Source organism: Sinohyriopsis cumingii, chromosome 8, assembly GCF_028554795.1.
Source record: "Sinohyriopsis cumingii isolate HCF-2022 chromosome 8, ASM2855479v2, whole genome shotgun sequence".
Lineage (NCBI taxonomy): Eukaryota > Metazoa > Mollusca > Bivalvia > Unionida > Unionidae > Sinohyriopsis > Sinohyriopsis cumingii.
The window spans coordinates 19,877,242-19,892,719 of record NC_142968.1 but is presented as its reverse complement, the minus strand read 5'-3'; the positions used below and the strand labels follow the sequence as shown (position 1 = coordinate 19,892,719).

Genomic DNA, 15,478 nt, shown 5'->3' with positions numbered 1-15,478 from the left:
AACTGGTACTTAGAGATATCCTCAAGGATGATAAGAAGTTTCATTATTAATTCCAATTAATTAATTCATGACATCAATATTGTACTAACTGAGAAATACAAAAATTGAGCTTCAATGTAGATGATTGTCTCACGAAATAAATGTTGTGTGTTTTTTAAAAAAAGGAATCTTGTTTGGTGGTATATCAACAGTTAATCTAGTTCCCTGCTCTATGGACTCCTGATTTGGCAGGATAATATTAAACACCATTACTGGAACCAGACTCGTCAAGAAAACAAAATGTAGTGACGTAATACACAGATTTTTTAAGCATACACGTGATGTTGTTGAAACCAGTTGGAACGATCTTTCATATGTTGGACATTTTGAAAATAAATGTTATTTAAACAGAATAATGAAGAACTTCATTAGAAAAAGCGCATTATTAAAAATTATTATCGACATGATTGTAAAATGAGGAGTCGGTCAATAAACAGCCCAGTTCCCTAATGCCGTCGCCCCACTCTCCAGGTTTTCTCGATGTCAAAGCAATTTTTTTTCAATTTTTTTAGGTCCCTCAGTAACTCACGCCTTGCTTATAGTGTGTTCTATGTTTGTGGACCCCATTGTGCGCAAGTTATCGAGGGAGAGGTGTACATGTAATATATAAGTTGATTGGACATTACATTATATAACAGAACTACATGTAATATATGAGTTGACTGGACATTACATTATATAACAGAACTACATGTAATATATGAGTTGATTGGACATTACATTATATAACAGAACTACATGTAATATATGAGTTGATTGGACATTACATCATATATCAGAACTACATGAAATAAACTACTCTACAGGATGTTGTTGTTGTAGGGTTTAACGCCATTTTTCAGCACAAGATAGGCTATACATGGTGGCTGGTATAAATGGTAGAAGGTGAACTCGGGACATCCCTGGAAAGATCCACTGACCCATGAGAAGCTAATGGCAAGCTTTCTCACATACCCACACTGGCCAAACACAACTTGAACCCACACAGACAGGGGTGAGATGGCAGTGATCCATAACGGTAAGCACTTTAGACCACTCAGCAACTCAGGGCCCCTTCTAAAGGATTTAATAGCTGAAGCATTATTACTAAATACCAAAACTAGATAGCTGCCATTTTACAATTTCACTAATTACTGCCAGTAGAATACTTTTAAAAGCTAGATAATCATATAATAGCTCAAGCATTATTGCTAAATACCAAAAAAAAAGATTGCTGCCATTTTACAATCTCACTAAATGCAGCTGAGAGAATACTTTTAAAGTTAGATAATCATGTAAATACATCTTATTACTAAATAATGTGAATTTAGCAAGTACTTGATTTTGGCATGTGATCTAGAAATGTTAATTTTAAATTTGTGTTTAGTGCATGTGCAAGTATACAGGAGTGTGTGCAACTTTGTATTACATAACTTGTTAATCCATTTAAGACCAAAACTTTGTATTACATAACTTGTTAATCCATTTAGGACCACAACTTTGTATTACATAACTTGTTAATCCATTTAAGACCACAACTTTGTATTACATAACTTGTTAATCCATTTAAGACAGATCAGATGGTGCTACATAACTAAATATGTAATCCTTTTTGAAAAAAAGATTATTATTATTATTATTATTATTATTATTATTATTATTATTAAATCAAGTGTTTACATGAGCAATATAAGCTATTTATTATTAATTTAGATTACAGGTTTTGTCAGGTCTGAATAGTCAGTGTGTAAGTTTCAAACAGGAAAGTAGGAAATCATTAGAATTTGCATGTATGTACACAATCACATGCCTTCAACAAAACTGAATATCTATAAATATCCCTTTTATGATGTAACTGAATCAGAATGTTCTTCTTGGTTGAAAAAAAAATCAACAAAATATTACGCATCAATTAATATGGTTGTTGTTGTTGCTATAGGGTTTTAACGCCATTTTTCAGCACAAGATAGGCTATACATGGCGGCCAGTATAAATGGTGGAGGAAGAACCCCGGAAAACCCAGGAAAGAACCACCAACCCACGAGAAGCTACTGGCAAGCTTTCTCACATACTCACAATGGCCGAGTTCGAGACTCAAATCCAAGCAGACAGAGGTGAGATGGCAGTTATTCGTATCGGTGAGTGCTTTAGACCACTCAGCCACTCGGGGCACCCAATTAATATGGACCAATTAATATATTGTTGCTGTAATGTTAGAAAAATTATCTGAGGGTCTAGTACATTTTCAAGCCTTTTGAAGTTAAAAATTCAACCCCCAAATTATTTCTTCCCATTTTACTTTAATGTTTGTGATTAACCATAACGCAATTAATAATAATAATGATGATGATGATGATGATGATGATGATGATGATAATAATAATAATAATAATAATAATAAAGTGTCTTTGATCTTACTATGACTTTCCTCTCCCGTGGAATCAACCCTAAGAAACATGATCGGACTGAAGTCAATAAATCTAAATTGTTTTAAATAAAGATAATAAATGCATTATACTTCTATCCAGATCCATATTATTGGTGTCAGTGTTCTGATTTGTTGTTGTTGTTATTGCTGTTGTTGTTGTTGTAGGTTTAATGCCATTTTCAGAACATGATAGGCTATACATGGCAGCTGATATAAGTGGGGGAGGAACAACCCAAGTAAATCTCAGTAAGAACCAACAACACACAGGAAGCTAATGGAAAGATTTATCACATACCCACACTGGCTGAACCCAAGACTCAAACCACTGCAGACAGAGATGAGATATCAATGACCAGAAAAGGCAAGTTCTTTAGACTACTTGGCCACCCAGGGTGCCATCAGTGTTTTGGAAACAGGTAGAAAAACAATTGGAAAAAAAACACAACAAGAATGATCACATTCAAACAAATCAAACAAGATTTCCAATGACTCTGCCTTCATTCAAGCTGCATATTTTAAATGTTGCTGGGGTCTTTACTGAGCACACTTGGAATGAAATCCTCAAAAGACCTTTGGTTTTTAGCTGTAAAAGTCTGTTGGTAATGTGAACTGCATTATTAAACTGCAAATCCTCAAGTCTTGCGTTAATTTACTATAAATGGCAAAACAAATATTAAAAATATTTTTTTAACTCTGACAAGATACCTGGCTATGCATCCTGGCTATATTGGAAATCAGACTAAAATATATCTGAGCATGCATCTTGATTATATTTGAAACAAAAGAAAAAAGATAGCTGGGTAATGCATCCTGGTCATATTGGAAATCAGACTAGAAAATACCTGGGTATGCATCTTGGTTATAACTGTTTAGTTCTTTTCTCTCCTGAATTGTGCGAGCATTTTCTGACCTTGTCATTATCATGTTTCCTGCATCCCTATTAATGCAACCTGTAAGAGAGTAAAGTAAAAGTTACTAGAACAAAAAAGTGGTTGTATATCTGAAGTGGTTTTAATACCAGGGGTCTGATTTCAGCATCCAGTATTCAGAGATATAAATGGATGTTTGTATTTACTGTGTCTGTATGCATGTACAGTATGACAGATATAATTTCATTAGTTATCAAGCCATGCATATAAACAAAAGAGATATATTAATAAGTCTAGGGAATCATAATAAATATCCTATTGTGTGAAAGATTTGACTAATTACAATGTATGTTGTACTTTAGTTGATTTCATAGAAATTACTTAATATTTCATATTGCATGTACAATTGTGCATTACATTAAATAACCTCTGCATGTTAATAATACAAATGACAATAGAAGCTTTAAGTTTTCAATTACAGATAAACAGGAATGGTGTAGTAATCATTTTTTCTATGTACTAATGTTGTAGACATAAGATATCTGTTACCGAATCAGTGACTTTGACAGTTGAGTTTGCAAGGTGGAAACTCCATTAAAATTTTTGGAACAGTTCTGCTTAGTGGTAATAACTAATAACGTAGTGGGGTGGTCTTACTTATGAGGGTATGAAAAATAAAAATACTGAAGCAAAAGTGTTAAAGTTCATTATGCTTGAGCAGGATAGGGTTGGGAGGGGATGGATGGGTTTTCAGATCTAGGGGGTTATTAGGCAAAGCTAATTTGTATTTAGAAAAATTTTTGGCAAAGGTTTATGAAAGGTAAACACTAGATTTGTGACTGCAAAGTTTTATACACCAAACATAGAATCATCAATGACAAAAAAGGCAACATTTAAATTAAAAAAGATAATAACCAAGAAAAATATGTGCTTAATTTGTGGAAAACCAGCAAGATGATTTTAACGAAGAAAGAAGTATTTCCAAAGTGTCTTGTCTCACAGTCTATTTATTTACTAAAGTTACAATGTAGTCCTAGTAAACTGAACGAGGCAACATTGAAGAAACAAAGACGTAATGTCCCATTTTATCCTAAAAAGACTGAACATTACCCTGTAAGTATGAAAACGGAGTAACGGCAGGGCTTTTTCCCAGCCATGTAGATATGACTGCATTCCAAACATAATTGACTTCAATACAAATGTGTCAGTTTTTGTGTCTGTTTTATCTCCCAATATTAGTGCAATTCCTGTTTTTTAAATAACTATCATTTCTTACATTACTATTTTACTTGTCTCTTTGTTAGATTAATGATGTGCTCAAATCATGCAACATAAAAAATAAAGTTTATGCTGCTTAATATCAGTATTCCCAAAAATGGCAAAGGACACCTAAACCTTGATAAAGATGCAAAAACTTTACCCCAAATTACTGGAACAGTTACTTAATAAAAAAATTTAACACCTAAAAAGCCTCTTTAATTCTCTTCTTATAATCTTGTTCAAAAAACCAACTTGTTAAGAAATGGTACATATTCCTAAAGGACTCAATTCTTTCATAAAACTTGAAAATTTCTGAGACAAAAGAATAGTTTGATATGCTGATCATCTGAAGAAAAATAACTGAATCAACCAAATAAAGATCTCTAGGACAGAGTCTATCACTAATTTAAATGAACCAATTGATTACAAACATGAATTCTGAAACAGGTGTAGGTGTGTGTGTTTGTGTGTGTGTGCATGTGTTTTGGATTTTTAATGTAGCTTTAACAATTTTTCAGTCATATCGCTACAATGTTTGCAGTGTGACAGTTTATAGTGATGTCTAGCACAACTGTATCATGCTGCAGACATGTAGTATGATATCCCACCCAGTCACATTATCCTCGCACCAGGCCGACCAGTCCTAACACTAACCTCTTAATGCTGAAAGCCAAGCAAGGCAGCTGTTAGTACCATTTTTATAAGTCTTTGGTATGACTCAGCTGGGGTTGTAAAGAGTGGCACGTTATTGGACCACACCATGCTTCACTGTCCTCTATCAAAAAACAAAATTTTGTTTTTCACTTTACTTGGAAATATACCTTTTTTCCGATCTGTACTACCTACAGTTTTGAAGCAATCTGACCCATGGCACATATCACTAATTACTGGCTGACTTAAAAGTTACTTAGGTGAAACATCTGTTCCAATCTCCATAAATAAAATCTCCATAAATAAATTCTTTTTCTACCAACATGTCAATGTTTGGAAAATCATATTTCAGCAAGCCATTTTGTCACATACCAAATGTCAATTATGGACTCCATGCTGATAGTAAAACAGAAGACTCAGACAATATAGATCTGGAAGAGGCCAGTACCAGGCATTACAAATGAACTCGCAACTTCTCTTTTGATTTTTTAAAATGTACACATGCCCAGGTCTAAACTACTGTTACAGTAGTTAGACCAATGTCTAACAGACATATGTAGTCACTGATGCAGGGCTATCCTGTTGAAACAGTGGTGTAAGATCACCAGAACAAAATTAGGTCATTGGAACCACTTAGGGCATCAGATTAACAACTAGGTCAGGTTTAGTCCCACAGTACTGGTGATATCTTGCTTACAACAATCAGGACCCCAAGTGGCAGAGTGGTCTAAAGCGCTCACCGTTACGGATCACTGCCATCTCACCTCTGTCTGCGTGGGTTCAAGTCTCAGATTGGGCAAATGTGGGTATGTGAGAAAGCTTGCCAGTAGATTCTAGAGGGTCGGTGGTTCTTTCCGGTGATTTCCCGGTTTCTTCCTCCACCATTAATACTGGCCGCCATGTATAGCCTATCATGTGCTGAAAAATGGCGTTAAACCCTACAGCAACAACAACTTATAACAATCAAACATCTTTTTCTAAGCACAGTATGTTGACCTGCAACCTTGAAAACTGGGTCAAAGTCACCAAAACCAAAACTGATCTTGGAAACATCACAAGGCATCTACATATCTAAGAATCAGCTCAGGTTCAACAGTTTCTAGATGTGTTTTCCAATATGGCTGCAATACTGAACGTCAAATTACTCCCAAATTTTTGTTCATAATGAGTTTTTATTTTAAAAATGGTCAATCACCTTGCATTATTTCAGCCCATTTCAACAAAAGTGGCCAAGTTGTAAAAAGTAGGTCAACTGTGTGATCAAAATGGAATAACTTAATAATAAAACAGTAGGACAATAATTTACTCATAATAGACCAGTCATAATAAAAAGACTTGATTGTAATGAACCAGCCTCAATAAAATGAGGTATGGAAAGTTTCACATTCTGTTTCACTTTCATCACGGCCCTGCAAGAGTAATCTATTATGTAGACATTTTGATCACTTCAGGTCTAACTACAGTAACCTTGGTTTCCAGTGCCACAACCTCCAAGTCAACAATGAGGAAGTAAAAAGTGCAGAATATTTCTGGCTTGTTCCACCAGACATGAGTACCATGTGGAACCCACATAACAAAGACCTAATAATAATATATAGATCATTCAGAGAGCTGCTAGATTCACCATAAACAGATACCGTAATATTAGCAGCATCGGTGCAATGTTGAATCATTGCTAGAGAGAATCACTTGAATCCAGGCGAACCAAGGCCAGGCTGACCATGTTGTACAAGACTGCAAACAATCTAGTGGACATACCAGCGGACAAATACTTGACCCTAGCATAAAGCCAAACTAGGGAAAACCATAGGAATATGTTTCATTTGAAGTCCAATCAACAAATTGTTTCAAGTTCAGCTGCTTTCCACATACATTAGGGATCTGGAACAAATTACCATCAATAATTACAAAAGCTCCCAACTGGGCATCTCACAAGCTGGAACTTTCCAAAATCACATTCTAATGTACTAGTTAGATACATGCCAGTTGAGGTTCATTATCGCACTGCCGCTACAGTAACTGGATTGGTCTGAGTATGAAGGGATGAAAACGTACACAGACACTCTTTTACTTACTTCTGCCTTTCCTATAATTTCTCTTCTGTCTGTCCTATCACTACCTTCCTGACTTTATTTTTGACCATGCACCGTCCATTGCTTAATAGTCAAGTATGACTGTGTCAACGTATTTATAGATAGATAGAACCATGATACTGGTGTAAAGAAATCAGTTATCTATCAATTCATAACTTTTCATCCTTTAATGCATTTGGTACGTTTTGACCTAAATGAATGGTGTCCTCTAAACCATGGCATTAAGATAGTAATGTTAGAACTACACAACAAGTTAACAGCTTTGTCTAAACATCATCCTGACCTGACACAAACTGAATGGTACATTGTTTTGTTAGATCAAATTATACTTTTTTAAGAACTGTGATTCCAAATTCTAAATGCATGTACCTTTCAGGTGTGAAAGCTGTTTTCTCCATTGTTCCATCTCTTTCTCCCAAGTCAGAAGACAGTTTTTACTGTTCAATACTCTCCGAATTCTTAACTTGGCTTTCTTTGGATGACTATTCACCTTTTTGACAGGTTTCTCTGGGAACAAGTCCTACAACATAATTTCATTATACTGACTATAATTTTCAGTCTATCTATAACACTTATCTTAAAGCCTTTTGAGGGAATGGACTTATTGCCTTTTACCTTAGTACATATACAACATGCAACTTTATTTAATATCCACACCAAACTAATTATTTTGTGTAAAGTCATTTTTTAAAGTACTGCATGACCACATGTAAGGACCCTGAATCAAGTATCCACATTCCATTTGCATTTTATATGCAATCATTCTGCATTTCATTTGTGTGTGAATGTGATTTGGATTTTTAATGTAGCTTTAACAATTTTTCAGTCATATCGCTACGATGTCTGCAGTGTGGCAGTTTATAGTGATGTCCAGCACTGGGGCATCATGATGCAGACATGTAGCACGATGTTCCATCCAGTCACATTAACCTGACACCAGGCCAACCAGTCCTAACACTAACTTCTTAATGCTGAGCGACAAGCGAAGCAGCTGTTAGTACCATTTTTGTAAGTCTTTGGTATGACTCGGCTAGGGATCAAACCCATGACCTCCCACATCCGAGGTGGACGATCTAACCACTAGGCTACCAAAGTGGTCCATTTGTGTCCTGTTTACATTGATTTTTATTTCATAAGCATTCATGCTGCTTTCCAGCAAATTTTATTTATTTATTTTATTAACTAAAATCTGTACAGTCAGATACAAAAATCGGTTATAATGTCGTCACATCACTGATGATTGTTAGAACAATTTTCATGACCCGTAAGTAGTGGACAATTCTGTCCGAGTAAAGAGGCTGATCCCAGATCAACATGCAAAAGAGTTTCTGACTGTGGATATTTAGTGGCAACCAGAAATACAGGTAAATAGATTTTAAAATTTATTCATGAAATGCAATGAGTTTAGTTATTTTGATTTATCATTGATCTTTCTGTGTACATTTGCATTCCGTTTCCTTTAAATTCATTTAATTCTGCATTTGGTTTTTATTTCACTAGTAAATTACTCATTATTGGGTCTATGCTGATTAAAGTACTTCCATGAAAAACAAAACTATTTACTTACTAGTCTGATGTTTCTGATGCCGAAGCTAAAACAGGAACCTAACAATACTCTAAATTGTCGAAAGCTTCAACTAAAATATTTCCATAACCATCAGTTTTTCAAAACATAAGCTAAACTGTCTGTATTTGTCAAGTTTAACATCTAACAAATAATACTGAGCAAGAATGGACTTTCTCTTTAATGATCATATGATAATGTAGGACCAGTTTATCATAAATTCTGATATAAACAGTAGCTGGATAAAAAAAAAATCCTATTTCAATCAAACAATATACAGATAATGTAGGACTACTTTATCATAAATTCTGATTTAGACAGTATCTGGATACAAATAAATTCCAATTTCAATCAAATAATATCACATACTTTTAAATTTTATTTTTGGGCATTAATTTACATTGATGTGAGGGTTGCTAAAAATAAATATCTAAAGACATGAAAATTTCCTTTTAAAACAAGAGGCCCAGGTGGCCTGCCATCACTCACCCAACAATGGTTCAACACACAACATAGCAGCAATAATCATGTTCTTTGGGCTGGACAACACCCACATAAGAAGAATTTCCAGCTATCTTTTTCCAAAGGGTGGTATCTGACATGTTGTTTAAGTGTTTCTATTCTAGGTAAGATCAGCATTACTAGATGGTGTATTGGCACCTCCTTTATGAATCTAAAAAGTGTTCATGCTAGGACATTACTATCAAATTTGGTCAGAAACAGTTGGACAGTTTTGGAAAGTTGTTAAGTGATAGATTTTTTAAAATTAATAATAACAGCCATACTTGCTTAGATACGAGTTTTATCGGTTTCCACTTGAATGCATTGGTAGCCAGACTGTTGTTAGAGGAATATCTCCATAGTCACTTCTGCCACAGCATATCCTTAAAAACATTCCAACAAGATTTCAACAAAACTGGATGAGCTATGCTGACTGAACCAAAGACTCAAACACATGTGGACAGAGGTGAGATGTCAGTGATATGTAAAGGTGAATGCCTTCTACCACTAGGCCAAATGGGACACCTTGTCATGAGCTAAAACCAAACAACATAACCAAATCCAGTAAATGTAAGTCACATTGACCTTTTATTGTAAAGTGTGGTACTTGAGATTGAATCAAAGTTAGTAAAGTATGAAATATGGGTTCCAGTAAGCTACTTTTGTAACAAAGCTTACCTTCCTTACCAAATTTCATGAATCTGGATATACATATGATGCTTAAAGCTTATTTGCTTATGAGCTAAATGCAAATCTTGACCTAAAACAGTAAAATATGAAATGTAGGTTAGTAACATTCTTTTTGTTGCAACACAGATGCATATGATCATCTAGTCTTGCTAATTCTAACATGAACAAAGAAATAAACACAAATTTACCAGTCAGTGAAGCATGAAATATAGGTCGCAATGATGATTATATAAAATGTCTCAAAATACATACTCTCACGAACTCTCATGAGCCTAGTTAGAACAGCATAAAAAACCTACCAGTTATGAGCTGAATGAAAAACCAAACCTAAGGTAGTAAATGTGAAATGAAGGTCAGAGACATTCTTTTGTGGTAAGGGTGTGGTACAAACAGAAATGTATACGTTCATCAAGTTTGATGATTCTAAGGCGAACAAAGCTTGAACTTAAAACACAAAATTTAAGAAAAGTCAGCAAAACTTGAAATACTGGACACAGTGACCTACTTTTATGATGAGAGTGCAGTTCTTACCAAGATGTATCCACCTATCAAGTTTCATAAATCTAGGTATAACATTATATATACAGGTGCAAAAATCCTAGTTGGTTAACACACAAAATTTACTGGAGTCATCAAAATGTGTAATTTAGGTCAAATCATGAAATCTTATGCCAGTAAAATGTGAACTTAACTTTTTATTAGTAAAGGTCTGGTACTAACTGAGGTGAGCTTAAAAAATGGGAGAATTTTATGAATATTGGAAAAATTTAATGTAGAAATGAAAATAGGACTTAAAAATATAATGCACGATTTTCATGCATTTAGTTGAGGTTTTTATTGTCTTAAAAATTAGCACAAGTCACACAACCATGTGTCCTAAAATAGTCTTCCTGATAGGGTCTTGAATATGACCTTGGACTGAGAGGTTACAGGAAGTGGTTTTAAGACATGTGATTGGCTGCTGATGAGTAGGAGTCTTTTAAAGGCAAGAAAAACAAGTACAGTCATGTAAGATGGAATTACGATGGATTGGGTTGACTTATAGGGCATTGTAGCTGGAGCCAAGGCAAGCAGAAAGCAGGTTTTATATAACAGGTGAGTCACTGAAGTTATAGACACATCAGAACACACAGTTACATCAATACGTACCAAAGGTCAAAACTTCAGTCTCAAGGTAACAAAGACGAGAATCTCAGAGAGGTCCTTATTTTGTCCACATCCTAACTTCTAAGACCACCTTTTTCTATGATGCAAAAAACATGCCAGAGATCATGGCATACTAACCCATGATTATGACAGTGTTTCAGCCAGTTTTAACAAATATGGGTCCAATTGATGCCCTTCATTTGACAAAATGTGCAAATGGTGTGATTATAACAGGCCAAACTCATAATAAAATGAAATATCATTTACACAGTCTATTTTACATGTTATCTGCATTAAAAAAAAAAAAATAAATAACAATCATTCTTCTCTGACCATACTCTAACAGCTCAGGGGAAGTCAAAGAATACAATTTTCAACATAATAATCATTAGGTACAGGAGAAACAAAGGTCAGGCTCTTGGCATCTCCACCTTGTTACAAACAAGTCTACCAGAGGGGGAATGGTCTAAGTGGTATGAAATGGATGATTCCAGAAGAAGAAAAAGTCTGCATGGACAGTAAGTCTGCCTGCAATGTGGTAGACTTGAAGAAGGATTTGTTGACAATGACACCACTCTTATAAAAACTGAAGGCAGGGGTCTGTATCATTAGTTCCTCCATGCCACTAGATGTAGGTGACCTAGTGATTTAGAAGAATGTTAATCACAAAGTTTTTGATATCAGGAATGTGAAGGAGGTTTTGAAGTACATTACACCTCTGTCTCCACAAACCTATTGATTTCCAAGTAGATCTGTAAATGAGAAAGTAAAGGACTACGTCTCAGAAGTCAAGACTGACTTCAACAAAGTCCTCATGAACAGTGTTGCTAATCCACAGTAATATCTCCAACTTGAATGTTGTGTGCGAATAATGTGGATGAGAAAGTCAGACCCATGAGCAGAAGCTTGTCACTGAATCAGGAACCAGGGAATAGGTCTGGAGTTAAATCAATAAAGAAAGTGTTCATTCTTGCTATTGAACATTAACTTGAATGGGTATCTTGGAATATCCGTGATGATGGGGGGAGGGTACTAAATGAAGTCTGGTGGACCTCTCTAAAACACCCTGAAACACCAATAGGGAAAAGGGGGAAATGTTGCTTCCATTGTGTGAAAAGTATCAAACACCTAGCACCAGAAGTCAGAAAGAGCAATGAAAGCATGGTATCATTCTCACTGAGAGCTGATGCATGGAAGCTGCAACATAAATGGCCCTTTGTCATTTTTTGTCATCGTTGGACAGTGAAAACTGGGTCCTCATTTTCAGAAGAAAGTGCTTTGAGTTGTTGGGCCTCTGTGAGTTTGGCAACTTTGGTAGTTTGTTGCAAACTAAACTACAAATGGCTTTTTGATGGTTTTTCATGATTGTGTGTGTGTGGAAGGAAAAGCAGTTCCTTCCATAGCTGAAACTTAACAGATGCAGCAATGGTAATGAAAGTGAGTGCTGAACTGCTCTGTTAGCAAATGAGTCATATGAAAAACTGGCCCCAAAAGATGAGGCAGTGGGGTTCTCAATGGAACAGTAAAGCTACGTTCAGGATACTGAAAATAGATATGGAAACCAGTTCAAACCTGGATCCTGTCAGCACAAGCAGTTTCCAAGCAGTTGAAGGGCCTCCAGTCCATACACAAAGGTCTTGCTGTCCCAGGCCTGCAATGTCTCTATTCACAACCAAGCTAAAATTACATGGAATTCACCGGTGCAAAATGACATGCTGACACTCATGTTTTGAAGGGTATTTTAGCTCAACAAATCATGTATATGACTTAACTTGACTTTAGTAGTTGCTTGACTGATGACTGGTCTTTCTCAACTAAGAGGTCAATGGATTTAGGGAAGGTGAGTGGTTATTTGTAGCTAGTAGGCAGAGATAAAATTAAAAAAAAACATGTCTATGATTTGTGGATGTCTGAGCATTTTATGGACATTGTCAGATCAAAAAGGAAGATGGCATGCATGCACATGAATCTCTGCAAACAGACAAGTAGGGCAATATGAAGCATTCCTATGAAGGGTACAGTAGATAAAATAGGTTGTGTATTATGGTGAATAAAGCCGGGGAACATATCAGTGTTGCAACATGGTTATCTGCAGATGTTCAACACCTATTTTCTAGGACCGGTTCCAGGTGTCGGGTACTGTGATGGAACTCTCTGGTGCTAGACCTTTATACTTCAACAGGACTGGTACAAGGTCTCATCAAATGCATTGGGTCTGGTAGAACATGTCCTTGAAGCAGCCTGAGTACAATATGGAATACAATTATCACCAGACATTCTTTCAATTATCCTCCATCATCCTGGACTGGTACCAGGCATCTAGAACTGGGCTGTCTCCATAGCCTGTATAATAAGGTTGTGGTGAAGCCTGGACCAGTAATGGATTTGTCTGTCATCATTCAATGAAAGAATCATGAATCAGTGGGTACTGGCATAATTGCTGGGGAGGCACTGCATATGGGGTTGAGCTTGCACTGATGTTGCAACTGCCAGGTGCTGTTGATATCTAGAAGCCTTGACTGGGTAGAAGTGAATAATGTATCCAATTCAGGAAGTTGATGCCACCTTGCCTGGACCAGTAATGGATTTGTCTGTCATCATTCAATGAAAGAATCATGAATCAGTGGGCACTGGCATAATTGCTGGGGAGGCACTGCATATGGGGTAGAGCTTGCACTGATGTTGCAACTGCCAGGTGCTGTTGATATCTAGAAGCCTTGACTGGGTAGAAGTGAATAATGTATCCAATTCAGGAAGTTGATGCCACCTTGCAAGCTGTACTGGTATGCTGGGGCTAAATATGATCTGCAGTTAAGGGCTGGTATTAGCAAAGTCACTATAACTAGTGCCATCATTGTAGATGGTGATCATATCTGAGCAATCCATGGCCACATGACATCCTGGGACAAAGTCCAGTACTGGCTAAGATCACACGGGAAAGATCACAGTAGCCAGTACTGGGAGGATCAGTGTGTGTGTATTTTTAACACAGCTTTAACAACTTGAGTCAAATCACTACAATGTCTGCAGTGTAGAAGTTTATAGTGATATCCAGCAGACTTTTATCATCACGTCTCACCCAGTCACATTATCCTGACACCAGTCCTAATATTAACCTCTTAATGCTGAGCACCAAGTGAGGCAACTGCTAATACCATTTTTATAAGTCTTTGGTACAACTCTGCCGGAGTTTGAATCCACGACCTCCTATTTTCAAGGCATATGCTCTAACCACTTAGACCACTGGAGAAGATGGAATATATGAGTCTGGTCCACCAGGTCTTTTGTACCATGTCACAACTGGTCCAACATGCTGTGCTGTGAGATACAAGTTCAGCTGCTGTGTCTGGGATCTGGCTAGCTGGTTTGCCTATCTATTTTCCATCCATTTGTGTACAAACAACCTTCTTGTCTCAAACTGCAAGTGGGGCAATTATCTGATGCCAGCTTGAAACTCTTTTAATCACTACACTTAAACCTGCCCATCGAACCTGTCACCTGTAATTAGAAAGAGCAAAACAATGGCATATACAGGTGAAAATCAATCATGTGTTGCATAAACTAGCTATGAGTAGAAATGCTAACAACAAATTTATAATTCAGGAAAATTATTAAAATTGTCCCAAACTATAGAGGTACCACACTATGAATAAAGGGCACTTTACTTACATGGCTAACAAAAACAAGCCAAGAACTAAACTGATCTGTAAGTACTGTTCACCATGCAGGCAATTTTGATGAAGTTAACAAATAAGATGATAAATATAAAAATGATAAATAAAGACAAATTTCTTGTCTCTTTTTCTACCGAAAACTCTCCTCTCTTAAGGGCCTCCCTCTTGAAGTCCTCCACTTCTCCCAGAATGCTGTGAGGATTTATTCTTCCATATTTGTCTAATTTTGGACCTCTGTATCCTGAAAAATAAAATTATTAGATCTTAGTTAAATTTTATAGTTTAACCATAAAAAAATCTGATACTTTTTTCAATGTAGAAAGTAAAAGCCAAACATGCACTGAAAAATTATCCTTGATATGTATAAATAACCTGAGACCTCTCACCATAGTGTGATAGAAAATTTCAAAAGTCACTGAAAAATTAGCTATGAAGTGTACACATAACCTGAGACCTCTCACCATAGTGTGATAGAAAATGTCAAAATTCACTGAAAAATTAGCTATGACATTTACACATAACCTGAGACCTATCACCATAGGGACAGTAAAATTTTCACGTCACTGAAAAATTAGCAATAATGT

General features: G+C 36.0%; 1 protein-coding gene across 1 annotated transcript in view; it reads right to left on the bottom strand.

Moving 5' to 3' along the window:
* LOC149793090 (MYCBP-associated protein-like) overlaps positions 1-15,478 on the bottom strand; it is a 112,389-nt gene that overhangs the window by 71,945 nt on the left and 24,966 nt on the right. The window contains exons 5-7 of the mRNA XM_089968948.1: positions 15,029-15,135; positions 7,689-7,839; positions 3,289-3,396 (exon numbers count right to left, since the gene is read on the bottom strand). Of these exons, the coding sequence (XP_089825074.1) occupies positions 3,289-3,396; positions 7,689-7,839; positions 15,029-15,135 (366 nt within the window). The remainder of the gene's footprint in view (positions 1-3,288; positions 3,397-7,688; positions 7,840-15,028; positions 15,136-15,478) is intronic.